Here is a 22,927-nt window from a genome sequence, read left to right on the forward strand (position 1 = left end):
GCCATATTAACAGCTTGTCAGCTGAAGGGCTTATATTGATTGAACTTCTTTGAACATTTTAATCCTCATCCCCAGTATTATAACATTATTTGCTTTCAAGAAACATCTTTTAATATCTGCAAATATTTTAAACATGAGTTAGCACTGTAAAGCTAGTATGACTACATATTTTACATTTCTGTGGTTTTAGTGCAGTATGTGTATTTTAACAGAAGAAAACAAAAGAATCTTCTAAATTCTTGTAGAATTTTCTTGTAGAATTTAGTTCTCTAAATTCTACAGTTAAACTGAAGAACCACATCCCAGTAACCGGGCAGAACATACACATCTTCAGGCAAGCTGCTGTACAAAGTGAAGAACACAGTCTAAAAGGATTAAGCCTTGGTGATTACATATACAGGTCTAATTCAGATTTCTGTGCAGTCACTATGTTTTTCTAGGGACAGAACACCAACACTGACTAGAAGGTCAAAAACCAACAACAGAACGAGATTTTATTCTGGAGATGAAGCCACCTATGCCACCAGGTCCTCACTAATAAGGCATACAACCATTTGAAGCGAGAGGGCGCAGAGCTGAATGGGGGCTACAGTAGCAAGCTGGGCTTAGTTTTTTAGCTTGGGCTCCCCACTCATATGGAGAGCACCTGGGGGGGACAGAAGGAGGTGGAAGAGAAACAAGGAGACAGCAACAGAGTGCCCTGAGGAGTAAGAAAAGGCAGTGACATTGTTTGCACCAAAAAGATTAAGGATGAAACTCTAGAAAGTTCCTGGTGGAGAAGTACTGATAGGAAATGACTGGACCTTTTAAGAGTTATTCTAGAAGTGGGAAGAAAGAAAATTCAAAGATATCAGACATGCAAAAGAACCAGTGCTGATTAGGCTGGGTTTATTTTTTCATTGTGTCAGACAGAAGTACTACTAAGCCATATGAAAAGAGTACATATTAATGGGAAAACAGCATTTCATTAAATAACTTCAGGGATAAGAAGTCAGAGTTGCTTAATATAGTTGCACTATTCAGAGATGAACTGCCAGATCAAGCAAGTTGTAGGTTTGCAGAAAAGATTTCACACTATGTGGCCGGTAAGTAAACTGAGAAGACAAACTGTCTTGCTTTACTGGGTCACAAAAACACGTGTTGGAAAACAAATGGGGGTTACAAATAAGACTTCAGTTAAGCTGCAGCAATATTCCTAAAACTATAAACTGAACTGGAAAAGGTCAAGAAAAGAGAAAGCACAGATGAAACGATACCAAATCAATCAACTTCTGATCTGCATGTAATTGGGGAAGCAAATAAGGAGTATTGAAATTAAAGGTACACAAAATGATCAGTATGATATAGTAAGTAGCCTTTTCAAATCTCATGATTTCTTATATCTTTGTCATAGGGCCCAATTATTTTTTCAGCTTAGCACATTGGTATTAGTAGAATTTTAAAAAACATAATAGAAGTTTCATTTAGTGATCTATTGACCAGTATATAAAATCTTTTCAGATGCAAAATTCTTCTTTCCCAAATCAGTTCTTAACAGGAATCTGGCTAGAACAGAATTTTCAAAGTTCTTTACTGTCTGAATAAACATCTGATAACATTTCAAGATTTATATTTCAGCCCTTTACCTAGATATGAGCTATGATTTCTGTCCTGTAGAATTTTCTCAAATACATGACTTGGAAAGGTGGTCACTTTGTTTGAAGCCTCCTGAACTACTGTTCCACTCCAGTCGTAAGCCCCAACAGCACCCAACAGCAGAACATCCTTTAAAAAAATAAAAGCAATGTTTTAGAACTACCTATTTCAGAAAAAGTGTGGAGGAAGCTGAAGTTACCATAGGTATATAACATCATTGAGTTTTAGCTAGTGCTGTAGTCTAATGACTGCAAACAGTTGCCTGGAGTCCTTTATAGTGTTACCATCTCTGTGCTGAAATTTACTACTCTATTAAGCGGAATTATCACATTATTGCAAGAAGATAAGTGACTTTTTTAGCTCCCGGGCTACTGCAACTCGAGATAAAATGGATTTAAACACTGTGATGATCTCTTAGCCTGTCCACCCTGTGGTTGGGCTTGATAAGTCTTTTAGGTACTCATGATACTCAGAAAAGTGTCAAAGTGGTAAGAAGGAATGAAAGATCACTTTTTGTGGGCTCTAGTTTTTATGTTCAAATGCAAATGACAGTACGCAAAAGCTGACAGAAAAAGATACAAAATTTCATCTTCTACGTGTATTGTAAGGAAATGTCATTGAGAGGACAGTTAAATCTAAAATCCAAATGAATACACAGATATTTAATCTTTGACTTGCCTGCAGAAAATAAACGTAATTTAAATAATTCATACTATTAACTATTGAACGGAGATACTGTGCAATAAAAATAGGATGTGCCGCTTTCCTAAACAAACACTAAAAGATTTTAAATTTTTGCTTTTTCCTAGTATCAAGTGCTCCGTAAATCGTAACTTCAATTTGCACTGATATGGGGAACTTTTTAAAAATTATCTCACTCCTTTTTAAGGGCTGAGAAAAAGGGATAAGACTTCATTATTTTCAGTTGAAAACAGCTTGAATCACAGTTGGATTTTTACAAAGAGGGCCTACTGGTCAAGATAATCTTACAATTGATTAGCATGAAAAATAGAAATTAGAAACAATAATAAATCAGATATAAGTGAAATATGTTTTAAACAAATGTTATTAACACTATAAATATTGGACAAATTCTTTTCAGATTTGATTTATTTACATCCTGGTCAGTACCTAGAAACAAGCCAGTTTTACAATATTGTTTCAATTCCTCTGAGTTATTCAACTGCAAAATGTCAGCTTGGAACAACTGAGCCTTTCATGCTAAGTGAACTCAGCAATCACCGAATTCCTTGGATTAACTTGTCTCAAAATCATTATAATCAAAGAAACTATTATTCAGCTTCATTTATTAATGCATATCTTTTCTTTCTCAGAAATATATACCATCAGCAAACATATTAGAAGTAATTTTTGTGGTGTTCAAGTAAAAAAACAACAACAACAATAATTTCACACTATCCTAATGTTAATTATAACATCCTTGGCATTTGACACTAATCTTAAAACTGGGTCATCATTTTTTATTAGTCTTGTTTTGTTGCATTTCTATGCATTCATGTCTACATAATCACATCTGCTTATATGATTAAATAATTAAATTCACATACCTTTTTCTGTGAGTAATATGCACTGAAGCCCACTTGTGACATTTCCATTTGGAATGTATCGCCTTGATCTGTACCTGGTGTAATAAGTATTTGTATATGGTTAACCTTACAGAACTATACAGTTGATCCAGTTCTGCTGCCTTTGAGAGTAACAATATGGGAACTATATGTAATTTGTCCTCTTCTCCAAATCTATCCATTCTTCTTAAAATATTTCCAACATTTACAAACAAGGGAAATCTAATACCTGATAAAGAGTAATATATTTTGCTATAAGTCTCCTCCAAAAGAGGCAGAAGACGATGGGAAAGATGTCTTGTAACAGTCATGCACGGTACTCTCTCTCACTGTGGCTAATGTGTTTTCATGTTCTCTAGGAAGCACTAATAATGCACTGGAGTTGAGTTTAATAACTGCATATTTACAACTTTCAAATGAATGTTTATCATCATATATGCTTTATAAAAACTGTTGTAATGGTCTTGAAAATACTGTGAAGTGCAGGAAAATTTCCTCTGCTAAACAGATGAGACTTGAGTAAAGAACATAACAGGAATTCAGTAGTACTTAGCAAAACCCCGGAAGAAGAAGGGGCTCAAATGATCTACTTGATTTTATTAGCAGCATGAGCCTGGTTAAGAACAAAAGCAGCTGAGAGAGAGGGGGAAGATTTCACCTTGAGCAGAGTAAGGCTGCAACCACAAAAGCTTCTCAGAGAGGGCTGAGGGCAGGTCACGCGTCTCGCAAGCACGGTCTAAATTTGACTTTAAAAAGCTGGCTTTCAGGAGATGAAGTGCCACTGACTCATCTCTTCAGCATGTTCATGCAAGTTGTACACTGACAACTCTAGGCAATGCTAGGAAAGGACTCTGGTAAAAGCTACACAGATTGCACTACTGTAACTTTGCAATTTTTGATTTGCTTTTTATCTTTACACTTGCTTGGTGTTAACAGAGAAACAAAGGTGAGTCTAACAAGCAAAAAAGATCTTTACTTCTCCAGTGATAATAGCTCTAAACACATTCGAATGCCTACAAACAAACCCTCAGAAGATGCCTGAAAACCAAGACTTTATTGAAGTTTTCAGCAACTGGGGGCAATTCCCACCAATCGGCAAAAACTGACTTGAAGCTCAGTCTCATTAGCTGTGAGAATAAACTGGGGACAGCCCGTGAAAAACAGAGCCCTTTTGGTAAGCAGCAAGCAGCCCACAGTTCCAAGTGCTCATGATTTTCACAGTAGTACACTAAGATGAAGCCAAATTAAATCCTCAGCTTCTCAGCTGGAAGAATCTGATCTGATTCTTCAGATACAATGAGTATTTTACCTTCTATGCTAAAAATGCGCTCGCCAAGTGTTCCTGCTTCTTCTAGTAGTGCAGCCTCAGATGACACGTTAAAGAAATACTTGTCTGTTGGATGACTAGCAATTCCTTTAATTTCTTTAATTAAGTTTTTAGTATCAAGTTCATGTCTGATTAAGTATCCAAGAACCTTGGGGGGAAAAAAAGAACAAAAAAGGAAGAAAGAAAAAACCATGATGTTACTCTGTTTTCTTCTGTATCACCTAAGTATTCAATATGTACAAAAAAATAAAAATAAAATGACTTTCATTCATATTACCAAATTGCTTATCAGACTGTATTCCTATACAACGGACCATTCAAATAGTAAAAGACAATGAGGGCAAAGGAGCAAACCCTGATGATGCTGAGGTTATATTAGTTCTGCTTTTTCAGCTAATTAAAAAGAACCAATATTCCACTACTTCATATAGATGAATTTCACCTAGTTTCAGCCTCACCAGTGGAAACAATACAGTACATGCATTATATACAGCTTATGTACAGAACACACACATTCACGCATATACACCAAAATGATCTTTCCAAAATTGCAATAATATATACAATTAGAGAATTACTTACAGCAATGCCAAATCTGGTTATATTGTCTTCATTGCATTTACCTATCACTGTTTGCAAGTTGGAGCCATCATGTGATTCACCATCTGTCACAACGACCATTACTTTTGTGGCTGTTGGGCGTCCCCCCGATTCAGGAGAGAAGGCATAACGTCTGTTATAAAATATTAGATGTATCAGATGTAAATTTATAATGGATGGAATTCTGACTACATATTTAAATAAATATGTTCATCACCGACTTAGAACAAACTGCATCCTTAGCGATTTTTTATTTCTAAATTAAAAATCTTCAATAATAATTTTTAATAGTGCTCCTGATAGTTTATTCTCAAAGAACTGATCAAAGAACTGTCAAAAATGTAAGGTAGGAAGTAGGAAAGGACAGTAGGGCTGGATATTTCTGATGGAAATGTAAATTCTGGGAAAAACAAATTTTTTGTACAAATGTTTCTGTACATAAAGTTTTTTGTCAGATCTAGTATCAATATTTTTGTGACACCAGAGTAGTCGGGAACTGGCTCCACTAACTTCAAACAAAAGGTGAGGTAGACTGAAAACAGGTCTCTTTATGCTACCAAAATTTTGGTTCCACTTAAGGAAGAATCTGTCCTAAATAGGCCATTGATTCAGTTGGTATTTAAGCCAAGAGTATAGTCCTTGAACCAACTGCAAAACAGCATCTTCCTAATGAGGAACAAACCTGATTTGTATACATATTCAGAGTTACAGTAGGTCATTTTAAGTTTTTCCTATACTTCATACTGCTAGTGCTGCGTTGACACATTGGCACTGGACGAGAGATTTTATTTTCCCTACAGTCAATCCATTTGTATTTGTGAATACAAATGTTATCAGTCTCACTGAATCAATGGATAAACTTTGCTCCTTTCAATGGTTTTGTATTTTCCCTAAAAGACTGTCTGCAGTGTTTGGTGCACTGTCATGTTAAGGCATTTGTGACAGTCCGAACGACTCCCTTGGTACCAGGACTACTTTAGGGTAGAATTTAAGCCAACGGGATATGCTTTTCAGCAAGCTTAGTTTATGCATCCCTACACTGTTCTGCACTGGGCACTGTAAATGTACCTGGTGGATTCTGCCTGGTGCTGGGAACCTCCTCAGCAGCTCTGAGCACTTGCACTCCCAACGGGACAAAAGTCAGCAAACAAAATTCAGGACGTGCTCATCACCTTGCTGGATAAGTTACAGTAGTACCACAGCAATAATCAACGTGTTTTACCTTGCATAGTCAATAGCTTTGAAAGTATTAGTCAAATCTCCTCCCTTCTGATAGGTTCCATGCATTGCTTTAACAACCTCATCCTTTGTTTTATATTCGTTCAAGTTGAACACTATGCGTGGATCATTACCATACTGAATTAAACCCACCTATACAATAAAGAAATTATGTTAGATTATCATACCTTACTGTTACACAGAATCATGATGTTAAACTATTCATCAGGCTGGAGTAAAAGATCTACAGATGCACGGGGGTTATCATTTTCTTTCAACACATAAAAAACCAATTAATATTAATACATGTTTGGAAAGTAAAGAAAGCTAAATACTCTTGCATATTATGCCATTATTCTGTACTACAATATGTTAATGCAAACAATCTGAAATTGTAGTCATTAAACATTTGTTTCACTTACCTCCAGAAACATTTATGGACAAAAATAATACTGGGAGGGCTGGGAAAAATGAGAAAATAGCAAAAATTCTACAAGTTGACAGCACCTCATACTGATCTTTCCTAAGGAAATTCTAAAGGTTAGTTACTTCTTAGCACTGCAAACCCTGCTTGTTTTTAATACAGGTGAATGCTAAAGAAATATGCTAAGATGTACACTTACTACAAAAGAAGAAAAAGAGAAGAGGATGCTAAAGCTAAAGTTCAGAGAGGACTTATGACACTGAGCAGGAAGCCTAGCTTTTAAGCACCTAGCTTCCAAAGTAGCCCAATGAGGAAGGCACCCTTGGGGAGAGATTTCCAGCAGCCCCATCTTTGTTCCCAGAACTGTTTCTGGAAAATGGACAACTGCAAAGACAGAAAATTTTTAAAAACAGGAAATAAAATTTTCCCTACCATCATCAAATTAAAAGGAAAAAAGAAATTCTCAAAGTTCAGATAGTAACTAAGCAGGAAAAATTCCTGTTCTAAAAATGTAGGGCTTGAAAATTAAAAGCCATATGAAAATCTCACTAGAGAAACTGTTCTACTATTAACACCTCCTCACAGATTACATTTTAATGATTCTTATACCTAATATATGAAGGAGATCTGACTCCATTAGATATAACCTAGACTTCTCTTTCAGCTGATCAATGTTTTAAATCAAATTATTAATTCCTTTTGGAATACATTAGCTGTGAGATAGAAGCCCCAGTCCTGAAAGATAAAGGACAACTGCGTAACCTACGGTCTTGAGGGAGATACTGTAGTTATGCTAAAGCATACTTGGTTTCCTTTAAAATTGCAGAATTTGCTAATAAAACCCATTGCTTTTTTTCCTTTTTCTTTTTTTTGTCTTTTTTAAAGATGTCTTTGACTTACCTGGGTTTTGGTAGGGCCTACATCTAAGCCCTGTACAAACTTTTTCAAAAAGTCACGCACCGCATCCCAGGGATAAATGCTGTTTGACTCATCACAAACCACCACAACATCTATGACAGAGGAACATTCTAAAACAAAAATAAGAAATGCACATTAAATGTACTTTCAGTCTCAAATTACTTGTAACTCTTGGGCTAAATCCATAAGCGCATATGTGGGTCTTACCTAGGCCAACACTTCAGAACAGGAAGGTTATGCCAGAATGAAGACTCAGTAAAAGCATATGCAGATTTTTAGCTTGTTTTCACTTTCACTGCTCCAGTGCAATGCCTCTGAATTCAGAGTGAGCCCAGATTCATATCAGCATTAGAGCAGAATCTGTCAATCCTTAGTGGATTTTGCTCTTTGTACATACATGTTTTAAAAAATCCCCAAGTGTCTCTGACACAACGTATCTTGATTTTTTTGATCTGTTTTTTTATTGAATCTGTTTTGCATATGTTGCCTTACTTTGAACAGCAGGAGAAAAGCTTCTTAGGATCTGGAAACTTGGACTGATTTCAGAACAGACTCCTGTTGCATAGTATTGGCTTCCACACTGCTGTGCCCACAAGGGACCACAAGTCTTTAAAAATAACAACAAAAAGAAGCTATAAACATAACAAATACTTGTCTCACTGTATCCATATACAAAAACATAGTAAGTAGGACTATGAGAATATAAAATGGGATGAGCCCTCTTGGGTTATCAGTGCAGGTCCCTTGTTATTGCAGTGACATATCAGGTAACCCCTTTCATACTTTGATTTCTCATAAAAAAGATTCTCTATTCCTGATCATCCTCATGCCTGCTTCTGCAAACTATTTCCTCCAAACTATGCACAGCTGTAACTTCTAGAGAGTGTAAATAAGTTTGCAAGGAATCTGTTGCTTTAGTTCATCTGCTTTATACAAACTATTGGTTTAAAACTAGTTTTGGCATTTGCACTCTGCTTATATGTATGAAAATAAGTACTTCCACTAACCAGGAGGTGGCATCATATCCACGAGCGAGCACATTTAGGTCTGAGCATGCAGAGGTAAGTTTTTTTGCAGTATGTCCTATTACTATGACCAACATGACAGGACCAAAACTATTTGTGATCAATGCACACACACCCGGAAGTATTAATTTGAGAAGCTTGTTCCCAAGGGAAGTGAACTTTGCCAAAATATTTATAAGTTAAATATCTTCATCTCTCAGCCTCACAGTATGCACAATCCTATGCAACCGCAGGCTGCAGCTAGGAGAAGAAGTTCTGCCCCAGCCCCACGTTCCCCTCGGCCACAGGTTTCTTTGCCTCTCAGGAAATGCTTCTTGCTGAAAATGATCACTACGAAAAGAAAAGTTTTCCACTGGATCAACCATGTGGTTGCATGACTGCTAGATCTCATGAGAGGAAACGTGTGGTTGGGAAGGGGAAGAGAGGGCAGTACTATCTCTTTACACAGTTAGATCACATAAAGCCATATTGTGAAACCTCCCCAGAATACAAATATCTGATATTAGAAGGATTTTTACAAAAAATACCTAGAGAAGAAGAGACAAATATTGAGACACTATTTTGTTATGTGGTTATTTGGGGGATTTTTTCTTTTTAAGAAAATCACATGAAGTATTGATAGATACTCAAGGGAAAAATACATAACCTCTGTCCTACAGTTCTGAAAGAAATGATAGCTTCATTACTAACACTTTCTCATTCACCTATCAAGTCAGGAGAGCCTGGAAAATAGAAGATGCACCATCTCTATTTAGAAAGTGAAGAGAAAGTGAACAGCATTCTTACCCTTTTCTCAAAAGTACTGAAAAAACAAGTAATTAAAGGCAGAAGCAAATGGAAAATAAGCTAAATGTAGCATAGGTTTACCAGATGCAGATCACATCAAACTATCCTAATATATTTGTCAAGATGTTGTAATTTCTAGAAAAGAGGAAAGAAGTATATCTAAGTTATCTGATCTCCAAGTAAGTGCTCTACAGGTTACCACATGGGACATGATTAGTTTTACTGGAAAAGATGGAATTTTACAGGGGTGAGAGGTACACAAAGAAGCAGTTATATCAGTAACTATGAAGCTGGAGGAGAGCTACTAGATTTTTTTTTATGATTTTTGGATCTTATTTGCCTGTTTTTCCAGTTTTATCCTGTACTAACAATAACTTAAATTTGTGATGTTAATGATCTCAGACCAAATGAATAGAAATGTTCTAATAAGCTTTGCTGAACTTCATTAGAGAGAAAAATAAAAAAGGAAAATGTTCTACTTCTAGGATTGTTACAGTCAGAAACTCAAGATTCATCAGTAATACAGGAGAAAACCAGGAAATCACATATTAAGAACTGATGAACTTGAAAACTAGCATATCAGACAGGGGCATGGACCTGCCCTTAAGGACTGCTCTTAAGAACTGTGGACATAACCTGGGAGCTCATTGGGTGGAAGAGACCAAGAAGCAGGTAGATGGGCACTGGCTGATAACAGGGTGACCATCAGCAGGCAGCCAACATACAAAGCAAATATGGCCTGAAGATATACATCAAGAAACACTTCTAATTGAGACAGGGAAATACTGAATCCACTGTGTAATGGCATGACTCTCATGGAATACAGCATACATCTGGTCAGTCATGTCCAAGAAAGATAAATTTTAAAAAGTGTATTTTGGAGGAAAAACTCCAGGATTGCCTACCAAAACACAGAATGAAAGAAAATGATTGTGTGTGTTAAATATAGAAGGGAGATTTTACACCTTAGAGAGATGGGAGCTATTTCAGCTGAAGCAACACTGCCACAAGAACAAACTGATAGAAACTTAGACTAGGAAAAAAAAAAAGCTGTTAACCATCAGAGGAGTGAGATTCTAAAACAACTTTCCAACAGGACTAAACAGGCCTCAGAAAAATGAAATGTGCATGTGTAAATGACTGCTCTTTGCCTAGGATACCTGTAAGAAACAATCACGCTGAACCAAACAACTGGAACAGCAGGATCCACTAGCTAACACGCAGGTGCACCAGGTGGGGTTACACTCAAACTGAACAGCCCGGATGCCTTGGAGAACATGGGGATGGAGAACGGCCCGGGGAGAGCTGCGGGAAGCTGGTCACGCTGAGAGCAGAGGCAGGACGGGGAAGCAGCAGAGCGAGCAGGGGCAAAGAAGCCCCAGGCGTAATGCAAAGACCCTCTCACAGCAGAAAGCTGCGACAGTGACAGAGTCTCGGAGTGAAGTCCTGGCTGAGAGGGACTTGCAATCAAAGACAACCTCTGCTATTGTCCAAGTCAAGCCACACTAAGACATGGGACTTCTGATATTCTTCATTGTTGAGTCACAGATAAGCACCAGTTTCTCTTTCTGTCAGAAAGAATGCACCTCACCAAAGAAGTGGCTAACCATTCAGGTCTTAATATTCAACTGTTTTTTTGGTGTTTTTATGCTATTTGGGTAGTCAGACAACACTGTATGGATCAGGAAAGCCTTTTTAATTGAAAGAATTTCAAGCATAACAAGAAAATGTAGATTTTTCTGCATGAGATATTTTAAAATTACTGCAATTACTAATACTGATTCAAGTGGGAATGCACGGGACAGTATTAGCAGTAATTAAAGGTATCACCCAAGAGACTTAATCAATATCTTCTCAAGCCAACAATCAAGAGAAGCACTGTTGCTGCAATTTAAAATTATGATTAGCTTTACTGACTTCAGGAGAGCTGCTGGAAAGCCTGGAGTTAGACCTACTTTTAAGTACATCAGTGAACTGGGGCATATGATAGTGAAGATAAATAGTTGAATACTTGCATGATTACTAGCAAGATGCAGCATAAAAAATACAACATTTAACGTGAGCCAATAGAGGCCAGAGTCTCAAAACTGCAGTTTACTGTTTCACTTAGTTACTGCACAGGCCTACAATGTGTGCACTGTAATCTGGAATACACCTGCATCCCAAGAGTCTTCATGCTTACAATGCTTAACGGTGTAAAAGACAGAGTGTATTGAACAGGCCTTAACTTCCTTTCAATCACGAAATCTCAGTTTTACAGGCTCAAAGGAGACCAGTTTGCAGAATATACGCATAGACAACACATCCTCCTCCAGCTCACTGACCAAATAAACTGCTTTGGTAAAGTAAAAGGCAATTTCATGGGACTGGAAACTCCAGCATCTCAGGAGAACAGTTACTGGGTAGGTGCTTTACCAACTACAGTGTTCAAAGCAGAGGAAAGCTCCTATAATGCCTTTTGAGAGCACAAGACCAGCTCACGGCTATCCATGATGGAAATATTCCTGTCTATGTTGTCCAACCTATATTACAGAATCTTTAATTATATGTTTGGCAGGTTTCTTCCATGGGATCTTTGGATAAATGCAGAAGGAGACAATTCTTAATTTTCCTGATTCTGTAACCTAGGTAAAGATAGCGGGATGAAATATTTTAAAATATGCAAAATATGTATTAACTTGTGCTGCATAATAAAATATATTCAATTTAGAATTAATTTAAAAGTGTGTAGAATTATAGTTTCTTCATTCTCCACAGGAATTTCTGTATTTATTGAATACATCATTGACACGTACCAGAAATCCTCCTGTTTTTGAGTTTTGTATCAGAGTCAAGCCAAGGTTCATTTCTTCCTTTATCTCAGTCACATTTGGAATGGTTGTTAAAGCTAAAATAAAAAGAGATTAAATAATGACACAATAGTAAATAAGATGTACAAGCAATTTAGTAAATTAGAATTTATTTTCTAAAACTTTTTTTCTCAGGATCTAAGATCCCTCTTCCAAATGCTTGTATAAAATTTTGTGAAAAAAGAAAGCTAATCTGTGTGAAAAATTTGCTAAACATGAATGTTAATTCATGTTGATTCATAGATGTTAATTAAGTATGGGAGAAAATGCCATTTAGAGTGCCTTCCCTCAAGAGTTAAGGCAACAGAATGGAAAAGAAGACAATTTCTTCCTGTAAGGACTTTTAGTTGGTTGAGTAGCTACAGTTGGGTGGCTACTGTTACAGTCCACAAGACATCAGATTCCTCTGATTCAGTATTAAGCTTTAAACAAAAATGTGAAAGGACCCGTGGATGACAGAAATGCTTTGCACCATAAATAAAGTTATAGTAGGCATCTCAGCATACTGTACTATGTTCAGAAAAAAATAAAATCTAATTACTGTTCTCTGTCATTCTGTATTTTCACTGCATTGAAAAGTGAATCTCATTTGAAACTTAGTCCATAAGTACACAGAGGCAGGAAAGGCTTCATATAATATGTTGACTAAGTAAGTGCAATTTAAAATGAGATTGTAATGAGAATCCTCAAGTATAATGTAAATATGTTATAAATATTACTACTACTTACGATGCTAATAATAAGGTTGATACAAATGACTAAGAAAGACGACAAGAGAACTGACAGAGGCAGAACAAAAAGTTTTCTCAGAAAGATATAGCAAACAGTAATAATGATAACATAGTTCTAGAATAAACTGATTCCAGAAATCAAATTCACCTTAGCAATGTGTGAAACAAATGGCAAAAAGACAAAAAGTTCATGTGCGCATCACATGGGCAGCTGTAAAAAGTGATTATGTGCAATTAATTTTAGAACTCAAAAAATATAATTGACAAGGAGAGAGAAGATCATTAGAAATGGCCTTATAAAATACAGTGATATCCGTATTTTATTTTTCAAGGGGCCTAAGACCAAGGAATGCTGATCTCATCAATGAAAGTGAAATTCCTCTGAATGCCAGTACAACATTCACACAATCTCTGCTGACACCTGTTTTTGTTACTGGTCTTGCTACTTGCTGATTGTTCTTTTGACATATTGGCCTGGTACAAAAATGAGGAAAAGCTGAAAAATTATAGTGAGACATTACTCATTACAACTTACCTTGTAAATTCAATTTTTTGCATGTGGTTTTGGATGTACCAACAGGACATGCATAGATATCTCCAGTTCTATTAGCTGGATAGCCACTCCAGGGTGAACCAACCAACAACCTAAAATAACAGGAACTTCATTAGTTTTTTAATGACACTGGAAAAGACCACCGGCAATACCACAAAGCAAACTGAAGGAAACAGGTAAAGAGACTTTCTAAAAATATAGTACCTAAGGAATTAAAGGGTTCTCTCCAGAGCTGTCCAGAAGGTGAGCTTTACTTAGATGTTAATACACTGGATTCAGTACATAAGGGGCAACTTTGGTACAGAATCCTCCGGAGATTAGATTGGCTTAAATATATATACTGTTGCTATTGTGTTCTCAGGCCAAAATGTCAGAAGAGATACAGCAAAAGTATTAATATATACTAATACATAAAAAATCAGATACATAGATTGTGAATTGAAAAACAACATTTTTTATTCTCCTGCCAGGAAACAGTTAACCGATTCAAGTTTTTCTTTTAACTGATAAAAAGCATTTCCTACAGATATACTCAGCAACAGCAAAGCACCTATGTCTGACTTTCAATCCTACCACACCTTGAAAACACTGAGTCAGAAAGAAAATACTGCAGGTGACTGCAGACTGCTGCATGAAGTATATTTAATCTTGAACAAGAACTTTAAGACTTAGGAAAATTTCTGCATATGGTATGAAGTGATTCACTTTCTATGAGTCATTCCTTGGTCTGCCATGAGGCTCCCACACCAGTATCCACTCCTCAAAACACCTTTCTCAACCTCTAATCTCAGAAACTTTAGAAAACATCTAGTTCATCCCGTGGGAATACTGCTTAACAATACCTATGTTTCAGCATAACTCTCTAAGAGACTGAGTCCACTGGACTGTTTAGGGCAGTGTAGGACTAGAAGAGAAGGATAACTCTTTATGCAATTTTCACAGAGTGAAATGTGGTAAAGCAAGACAAGACCAAGAACATGAGACCCTCAACAGATATGAAAAAAATGAACTGGCTAGTTAGCAAGCAGGGACTGTGGGTATTTCCTCCAATAGCAATGTAGGACTTTCTGTTTATGCATCAAAATTTCTGCTAGTAGACTGTAAAAGGACAAGCAATGGGACCTCAGTATGGAATATGGAGTTTCATTAGAAAGATTTCTAAAAGCTCAATTTGCCTCCCCTAAAACTTGATAAGTAGTTAATGTAAACACATTGCACTATGATAACAACACATTTTATAAAATGATTATGTTTCAAAGTAATTGCTATATATCCCACTCAGTTTCCAGGGATCATCCAATTTCATTACTTCAATTTAAAATAAATAAAATTAGTTTGAATAAAATGGACTTGATAAAAATATATAGTTTTAGATGCACAAGCAACGGTTTGAATCCTTTTCAGCTTTGCCCTAAGGAAAATATTATCTGCATTTTTTTTTAGTTTATTTCATCTCAATTAAACACAAACTTAGGAGTACAAATAATATTCCATTTTACCAGTTCAGTTAGGAGAAAATTCACATTCTATTTTCTTTGCATACAAATATTTTAAAAATACCTCCTTCTTAATTACCTTGTTGAAAAATAGTGATTATGCAGGCAACAGGAACAAATTTTGTGCACTTTCAGCATTTCTAAACCTGCAATTCAGGTGCATATAAATACCTGTCTACAAAAATAGTGTATGTTACAATTGCTGCGAGGATGCCTCTGACCTCATACCTTTTCTGCACAGTGGAAACCAGAACCACCATTGCTCAGCATCAAACAGCCAGAGCTCATTAGAAACTCCTCCTTAGGGCGTACATCAGTAGACCATACAACTAGCAAACACTTGCAATGACGCACAGGGCTGGAGCCAGTGAAGTCACCGACAGAAGCAAGACGAGGTGTTACAGTCTCTCCCCTTGGTAAGTACTACAGAGTAATGTACAGTAATAAAATGCTACCTGGGCTAATGGGAGAGAGAAAGGGCTAACCATTTTCATAGAAACAAAAAAAGAATAAAAAAGGAAAGAACAGCATAAGGGCCTGTGTAATGCTGTAAAGCTATTCCAGTTTCAGACATTAAGTTTCAAGCTGAATATTGCACTGCACACATTTGTGAATATTTGCATGTTTCTTCTATCTTTCCCAAAAGGCAAATATAATTCAGAATCCACGCAGGAGGATAGTTACTATTTAAAAGAATGACCTTAAAGGATCTTGGAAATACCTCTACGTCACCCTGTCTTGTCATGTAACTTGCTGTAATTGTCTGGACTGTGCTGGAAGCATCCTGCCGCGATGGGTTATCTTGAAGTCTAAAGCGCACTGTTTATACAGGCAGAGTGAAAACACGAAGCAACAGGAAACTGTTCTGTGATGATCTCATTCCTCAAATAGTTGAGCCATAATCATTTTCTTGCCCACATTTGTACATTCAATTAACATATGGTTGATGTAAATTAAAGATCCCCAACTTGTACTTCCGCTGCCGAGGGGACTGATGGGGCAGCCCTTCCCTTAGGCCCTCTCCCAGGTCTGCCAGCGAACGGCATTTGCTCTGCGAGGGCTGGGAACCAGACCAGAAAGCTTCCACCTCCTTCAGCTATGCCTACAGTAGGGAAAGGTACCCTGGAAAACTAACTTGAGAGAAAATGTCTTTAAATAACATGTGATGTTAAACAAGATTAGGTAGCTGGAGACAGAGATGTGTTAGAAATTTGTGGTTAACGCTAGAGTTTCAACTGAGAGGTTCCTGAGACAGGCCTATACATTAAAAGGCAATAACAACCTTTATATAGGGAACTATGATGATAAGAATGTGCATTAAATATAAATGTGGATCTGTGTCCCCAAACATGACTTTGAAGCATCATCGTTTTCTCTCACACAGCCACACAGCCACAACTTCTGCAGGCACCAGCCTCCCTGTTATCCTGGCAGGCCGGGCAGCAGCCAGCAACAGACGAGCGCTTTGAGCTCCTGCTGCCCCAGACCAAACTCCAACCTTGGGTCTGGCACAAGTCCACCTGCGACTCCAAAAGTGGAGCTTGGCACCAGGAAACTTGACACAAGCTGTTGTCTCCCACTGCCACTAGCCTTCAGCCTAGCCCTGTGGCTCTTGAAGGACTCTCCCCACCACCACCACCAAAGAAAAGGAGAAGAGTGCTTGAGCACTAGCTGTTCAACTGTTTCAAAGTCTAAGCCTAACTCCAAGCCCAACTCCAACCCTAACCTTTGCTATTGGCATAACCTAGAGACACACACCCTCCATAAAGTTAAAAATAAGCAATTCTCTCTCTGTCAGCATGAGTACTTGAGCTTACTCCATGGGCTTTACGCTGCTCAGCAGTAACCTGGGCTCTGAAGCTCCTGCTTTTCCCAGTCCCAACTTTAACTCCAACCCAGACATCTATTTATACCACAAAACTGTCACTCTTTACGCTCTTTTACACTCAGCCCACTTTTAGAACTTAATATGCACAACTTTATTTCACTTTTTCTAGCCCTAAAATTAGCTTTATAGCTATTGTGTCATTCAAACAAAAAACCTAAATCAAACAAGATAAACTCCTCTCATTCTAAATGCAAATCTGAAGCTACGCCAACCGTGCCTATAGCAAATTTAATCCTGTCTTTTATTTTTTTATTTAGCTTATACTCCTCATACTTTACTGGAAATTGTTATACTACCTTCCTCTTCGCTAGAGTTCATTGGCTTCATTGTACATTTGTGGGTTGCACAAGACCCAACAACATATAAAGCCTTTAAACCTGCCCAAATGCTAGCCCTACTCCCAATGTCATAACTATGCTGTAAGTAAAAAAATGCCAATCCATACATAGAATTTAACACTTAAAATTGACTATTACTGGAACTTTAATTTGCAAAAACGATCAGAGCCTGTTTCCTTATTTGACTTAAGAAATCTAGCCTGCCAACAATATTTGCCTGAGAAAAAATTATGAACCATGTTCTGCCAACCCTAACCTTCTACTTTCTACTGCCAGCCTTTCTGCACCTAGGAAATAATTATTATTCCTCTTGTATCCTGAGCCTTACTTTAGCTTTACACTAATGTAAACACTATGTTATAAATCAGCATCTCCTATTTGCCTTTTGAAATTAACAGGAACCATTACAGTAGACAGTTACACAATGCGGCTCTGGGAAAAGATATGTGCCTCTTTCTAAAACATGGGAAATGAAGAAAGCAAGAGTATCTGGACAGCACCCTGCTAGCTACAAAAATATCTCCTTACTTACTGTGATTAAACAGGATGTGCATGAAGCAGAGTGAAACTGAATGTATCATGAAAGAATGCAAGATATGATTACTCAAATACTTGTTTTTAAATAAACTATATCATATACAGTATATTAATGAACAGTCTTTTTCAGGCATGAGTTAAGTGTTTATTTTTACAATACTTTGTTATGTATCCTCGTAGATCATCTTTACATAATACTATAGTGATTAGTATGCAATATTGCTCAGATTTTATTAGTCAGCTCCTTAATCAGGCTCCAACATTGTATACAAGGCAGTGGAGCTTCATGAAGTCAAATAAAGTTCAGCCGCAACATCATACCACACAGGCTGCAGAAGTGGCAGAGCAGTCCGATGCGAATTATTTCTGGGAAATTACACCATGACAAAGCTAACAACTGGCAGTGTCCCGTAGCAGAAAACAAAATTAGAATTTATGATGAATAGCTGAATTCTCAGCTGTTGTCAGAATATGTTTTATATTTTATGGTGTGGGTTTTTCTTTTTCTACTTCTTTTCATGTATTTGGTCTTCAATGTGTTTTTTTTTTTAAAAAAAAAGTTGGCCAATGAAATAGGAATATAAAAGTAGAAAGGACCTCTTGAATCATCTGGTCCAGATCCCTACAATTACAGGAAGTGATGAATAGATACGAAGACCGGAAAAGTCTTCATTTTCATAGACGCTTCTCTGCACACCCCAAAGCCCTTATCAACATCGAAAACCTAGGAGCCTTTGAACAAAAGGCTATAAACCTCAAAAGCTAAGGTGAGTTATAGCAAGAGAGGTTTGACTGACAAACTTAAAAGGCATTGCAGAGAGAAGCCACTGCAAAGGCAAACTATAGGTCATGCAGTTGGGGGAAGCACAGTTGAGTAAGGAACTGTGTCTGCCTGTAGCAGTGGTGCTGACACTTAAAAGCAGGAGGTATAATGATGGCAGCATATTGTTTAAAAAGAAATTGGCCAAAATGTACTATCTTAATTAAAATCAGAATGTTTTGAAAATTTATTGATTTCAAGAAAAGCTACTGTAGAAATATGTCTTTATGTCAAAACATTTTATTGGTCCAAAGAGGCAACACACCAACTCAGAGGAAAAGCTACTGTACTTTGATCAGTAATGAGCAGTTTGCAATGATTTTAAAAACTATTTAGCAGTGCAATGACTATGTGATACACCAGTAATTCCAGTGCATATTAAGCTGTCTTTAGTGACATGACATGAAATAAAACAATAAATATTTAAAAAGAGAAAAAAATCCATAACAAATTCCAAAACAAAATTCAAACCCTCCAAATCCTAAACATAGATATAACCAAGCAGAGAGGCTGCAACTTGGTACCAAACAATACATTAACAACAGACTAAGATTTTGGTTCTGCTGTGGATTGTATCTATAGACTGTCCTGAAGACACATACATGTAGGTAATCTTCAAAGAAAAAACAGTTTAACAGCTATATACAGCTGTCTTCCTCATTTGGAGAGAGATACAAAAACACACAAATAAACCCAGCCTCTGGAGAACACTAGTATTGCTGGGTTTGCAGAATATACTATCTGCTGCTGTTTTTGGCATACATAGACAAACTTGTCAAGACAAACTTGACAGGGTACAATCCCCCTTTATAAAATATTATGCTTTCAAGAGAAATGTCCATTTGGTCTCAATTTAAGGTTCCAATACAGGCGATCTCATCACAGGGAGAACCACAGTGTGAACTGAATGATGTTTCTGTTGTGTCTAATTACTTGTGGGGTGGTCTGCCTAAATTCTTCTATTTGATGAGTACGTTTCTTTGGCACTCACAATTTTCCTTGACTCCATTAAAGAGCTTCAGTTTTGACATTTCCACCAGGCACAGTCAGAAGCTTTAGCTTTGCTCGACTTGCAAGTGTGCGCTTATTTGTATCGCATCGTGTGCCATCAATGCCCACGGTGGCAGACCAGTGTCCAATTATCCCGGATCATCTGACCCTACACAAAAAGAGCTCCCTTGCTGGTTTGTGTCACGGCTGCCCCAGCACATACTAGCCCCCTTGCAGTCCTTAACTCCTGGTGTGATAGTCTTCCCTCTCTGTTCTGAACTCATCTCCAAGCAAAAGCTGATAACATACTGCCATGTGCACAGTCCCAATCCTGCAAAAATTCTCCTGTCTTTATCATTTTCTATAGCCCTTATTGCCTCAGACAGGTGCCTCCCATAAATACATTCAAACAACATAACATACCTAGATCTGCTGTTTTCTCTCCTTTCTGCTCTTTGAGAGAATACAGAAGGATTTTTAAAGCTCCATTTAATTTGGCACCATGTGATTTTATCAACAGAAGCAAGGTCAAGGAAATGTGCAGTCCACTTCAAATAAGAAGTGATGAAATTCCTAGCAGATCTTAGATTCTGGATAATCTCTCCCTTGAAGATAGCTGTCATCCCAGCAGTGTTTGATGTGGTGAGCAGCTCCACTGTGCCTGAACAGAGTTTTCAAGTGCATCACAATGACGGTCTCTTCATAAAAGGATACAGTAATAAATGTTCCCTTTGGACAGAAAGCAGTGTCACAGCCTTACGCAAGGCCTCAACCTGTTTATCTCACTTCCAGTTTAGCCATGTCAACAAGCGTTCCACACACAGGTTGCGGGCTGTGCATCGCTTACAGTAAAAAGCAATCCTATTGAACAGTTTGAGTGTTTTTTTTAATAAAAAACACAAGAAAAAGTTTTGTTACTTTAAGAGAAAGAAGTTAGCCTAGCAATGAAGAGAACAGGAGAATAAACTATGCTTTTAAGCATGTCTAATGATTTTTTGTGAGAAAGACTGAAAAGAGCTTTTCTTCACCGAAGGATCTGTAACAATTCACAGTTACTAGAACAAGAGCTAGTAGAATTTCCCTGACTTTTGGAACTATGGTCAGGCACACTGAAATGAATGAACCAATGATGAAGAACTATCTATCTACAGAAAAGACTCTCAGATTCATAATATTCAGATACCTGGGAGAAAGGACAGAGAAGTTAATCCAAAGTTTCTTTCTTTCTCTAACTCCAGCGTATAATATGAAAACTCCTTCATTACCACTTTCTTGAATATCAGGAGCATACAACAGGGAAATACAAAACAAAAATAGACTGGGTGAGTCTTGAGCGTAGTGCTCCTGTTGTAAGCTTACAGAAAAACATACAAGAAGAATAGAACACAGGACATAATTTCCCCCCAAATACCAGGTATGAGCTGAAGCATTCAATTCACTTGAGGCAAACATTCTCGTTCTCCTTCAATAGCTTTACATAGAAGTCACCAAAAAAAAAAAAAAAGAAAGAAAGAAAAAAGGGAGCTCTGAACTATGGGAGACTAAGCACATAATTAAAGTGGGTAGAAGCACAGTGAGAAACTGCCATGCATCAGGCAAGGAGAAGGGGAAGTGCCTACCCAAAATAGGGAGAGGATACCTCAAACTTTTAGTTCAGAGGATACAGCTGTGCTCTCCTCTTACTCTATCTCCTGGTTACTGTCTGTGTAAACAGGGTAATGCCAGAGAAGCAGTGGGAGCTAGGTAGTCTTACATTTATGCATACACAAAAATTCGCAACCACAAAGCATGTCTCTGTGCAGGGCTGTGCATAACTATCTCAGCTAGCTCTATATTTTCATATGGACTTTTCCAAATTTTAAACTATTAAAGACATTTTCATATGCATTTCCATGGACTTCAGATTTTAATATCTTACTTTTTACTCAGAAAAGTTCAGCTACTTACTACCTGTCCATCATCAATTAAACAAACATGCCAATTTGTGGTTGTCCTGGTTCTGACATGTTTCAGTCTATGGAGAATGGTGCATCTAAAATGTTGTTTCAGCTTATGATAATCTGTATAGCTGGTATGACTTTTCACTATACACTTAAGACCACATATATATGAATAACTACTCAGAGTAGTTGAGTACTGATGAAGTATTTATAGATGTGTAGTCCCTGCCATGACAGACACCTTATGCTCTGTGATTGCTGGGACCCCAAAAGAGAAAACAACATGTTTTCCACTAAGTGGGCTTACATTAGATTAATACTTTTAAAGTTTTTGACAACCAATCTTCCTAGAGAAAATATTTTACTAATTACTCATTGAGACCAATGTTGTGACAACAGTGGATTTCACATCAAATTTTACAGGTGAAGAAATGCAGCTGAGACAAGGCCGTTGCTCAGATTTTGTTACAATATACACCCAAACATGTTGTTCCTCAAGAAGGGAACAACTAATATTATATCAGAAACAAAGTTATATAGATGTAAGTTCACGTAATTTTAATATTAATAATTAGAACTTCTCAGCCCCATTGATTTTTTAACCTCAGCAATGTTAAAATGGAACAATATCACAAATATATGGAATGTGTAACAGATATGCTATTGATTGAAGAATGACTGAAATCAGAGTTAAAATTCTACAAGATACTGTGAGTCTTAGGAAACTAGTGCATCGGTGAGAAAGTAAAAGCTTAGCAGGCTATACACTTTAAAGGAAAAAAAACATCTGAATGTTCACATGCACACATCTTCAGAATATTTTCACTTTGTTTTAATAAAGTCAGTATTTACTAATAAAAAGATAACTTTAATATACATACGAGTTAACAGGAACTCATTTAAATGAAATTTGTAATTACAAACATAAAAACAAGTTGCAACATTTTTCCTTAAGCTAATCGGACATATAACAAGGTATTTAAACTGCTTACCATTTGCCTTGTTCATTCAAAAACTGTTGTACTGCATATCCAAACTGCTCTCTTGATGGACCAGAAAATATTTTTGCTCCGAGAAGCCCAACATTGTAGGCTTCACAACAATTATGAAGAATGCCTGTTAAGAGAAAGATTAATATTACCATAGAAGCAATTAAAGAAGAATTTTGATCCCAGTGAAAAAGGCTTTTCATCTGTGCCAGCTCCCCCAGTAGAAGAAAATAAAATGTAGCCTTTGACATGCACAATAAAAAGCAGCCTTTCTCCT

The 22,927-nt window shown here is 37.0% G+C and overlaps 1 protein-coding gene across 1 annotated transcript in view; it reads right to left on the reverse strand.

Annotated features, from left to right (window-relative positions):
- Positions 1–22,853, reverse strand: part of ITGA2 (integrin subunit alpha 2) — a 51,610-nt gene extending 28,757 nt beyond the window's left edge. Inside the window, exons 1-10 of the mRNA XM_067315636.1 lie at positions 22,654–22,853; positions 13,635–13,744; positions 12,315–12,406; positions 8,201–8,315; positions 7,691–7,818; positions 6,371–6,519; positions 5,131–5,281; positions 4,531–4,696; positions 3,204–3,277; positions 1,626–1,764 (exon numbers count right to left, since the gene is read on the reverse strand). Coding sequence (XP_067171737.1) covers positions 1,626–1,764; positions 3,204–3,277; positions 4,531–4,696; positions 5,131–5,281; positions 6,371–6,519; positions 7,691–7,818; positions 8,201–8,315; positions 12,315–12,406; positions 13,635–13,744; positions 22,654–22,853 — 1,324 coding nt within the window. The remainder of the gene's footprint in view (positions 1–1,625; positions 1,765–3,203; positions 3,278–4,530; positions 4,697–5,130; positions 5,282–6,370; positions 6,520–7,690; positions 7,819–8,200; positions 8,316–12,314; positions 12,407–13,634; positions 13,745–22,653) is intronic.
- Between the last annotated feature and the right edge of the window lie 74 nt (positions 22,854–22,927).

Source organism: Apteryx mantelli, chromosome Z, assembly GCF_036417845.1.
Source record: "Apteryx mantelli isolate bAptMan1 chromosome Z, bAptMan1.hap1, whole genome shotgun sequence".
Lineage (NCBI taxonomy): Eukaryota > Metazoa > Chordata > Aves > Apterygiformes > Apterygidae > Apteryx > Apteryx mantelli.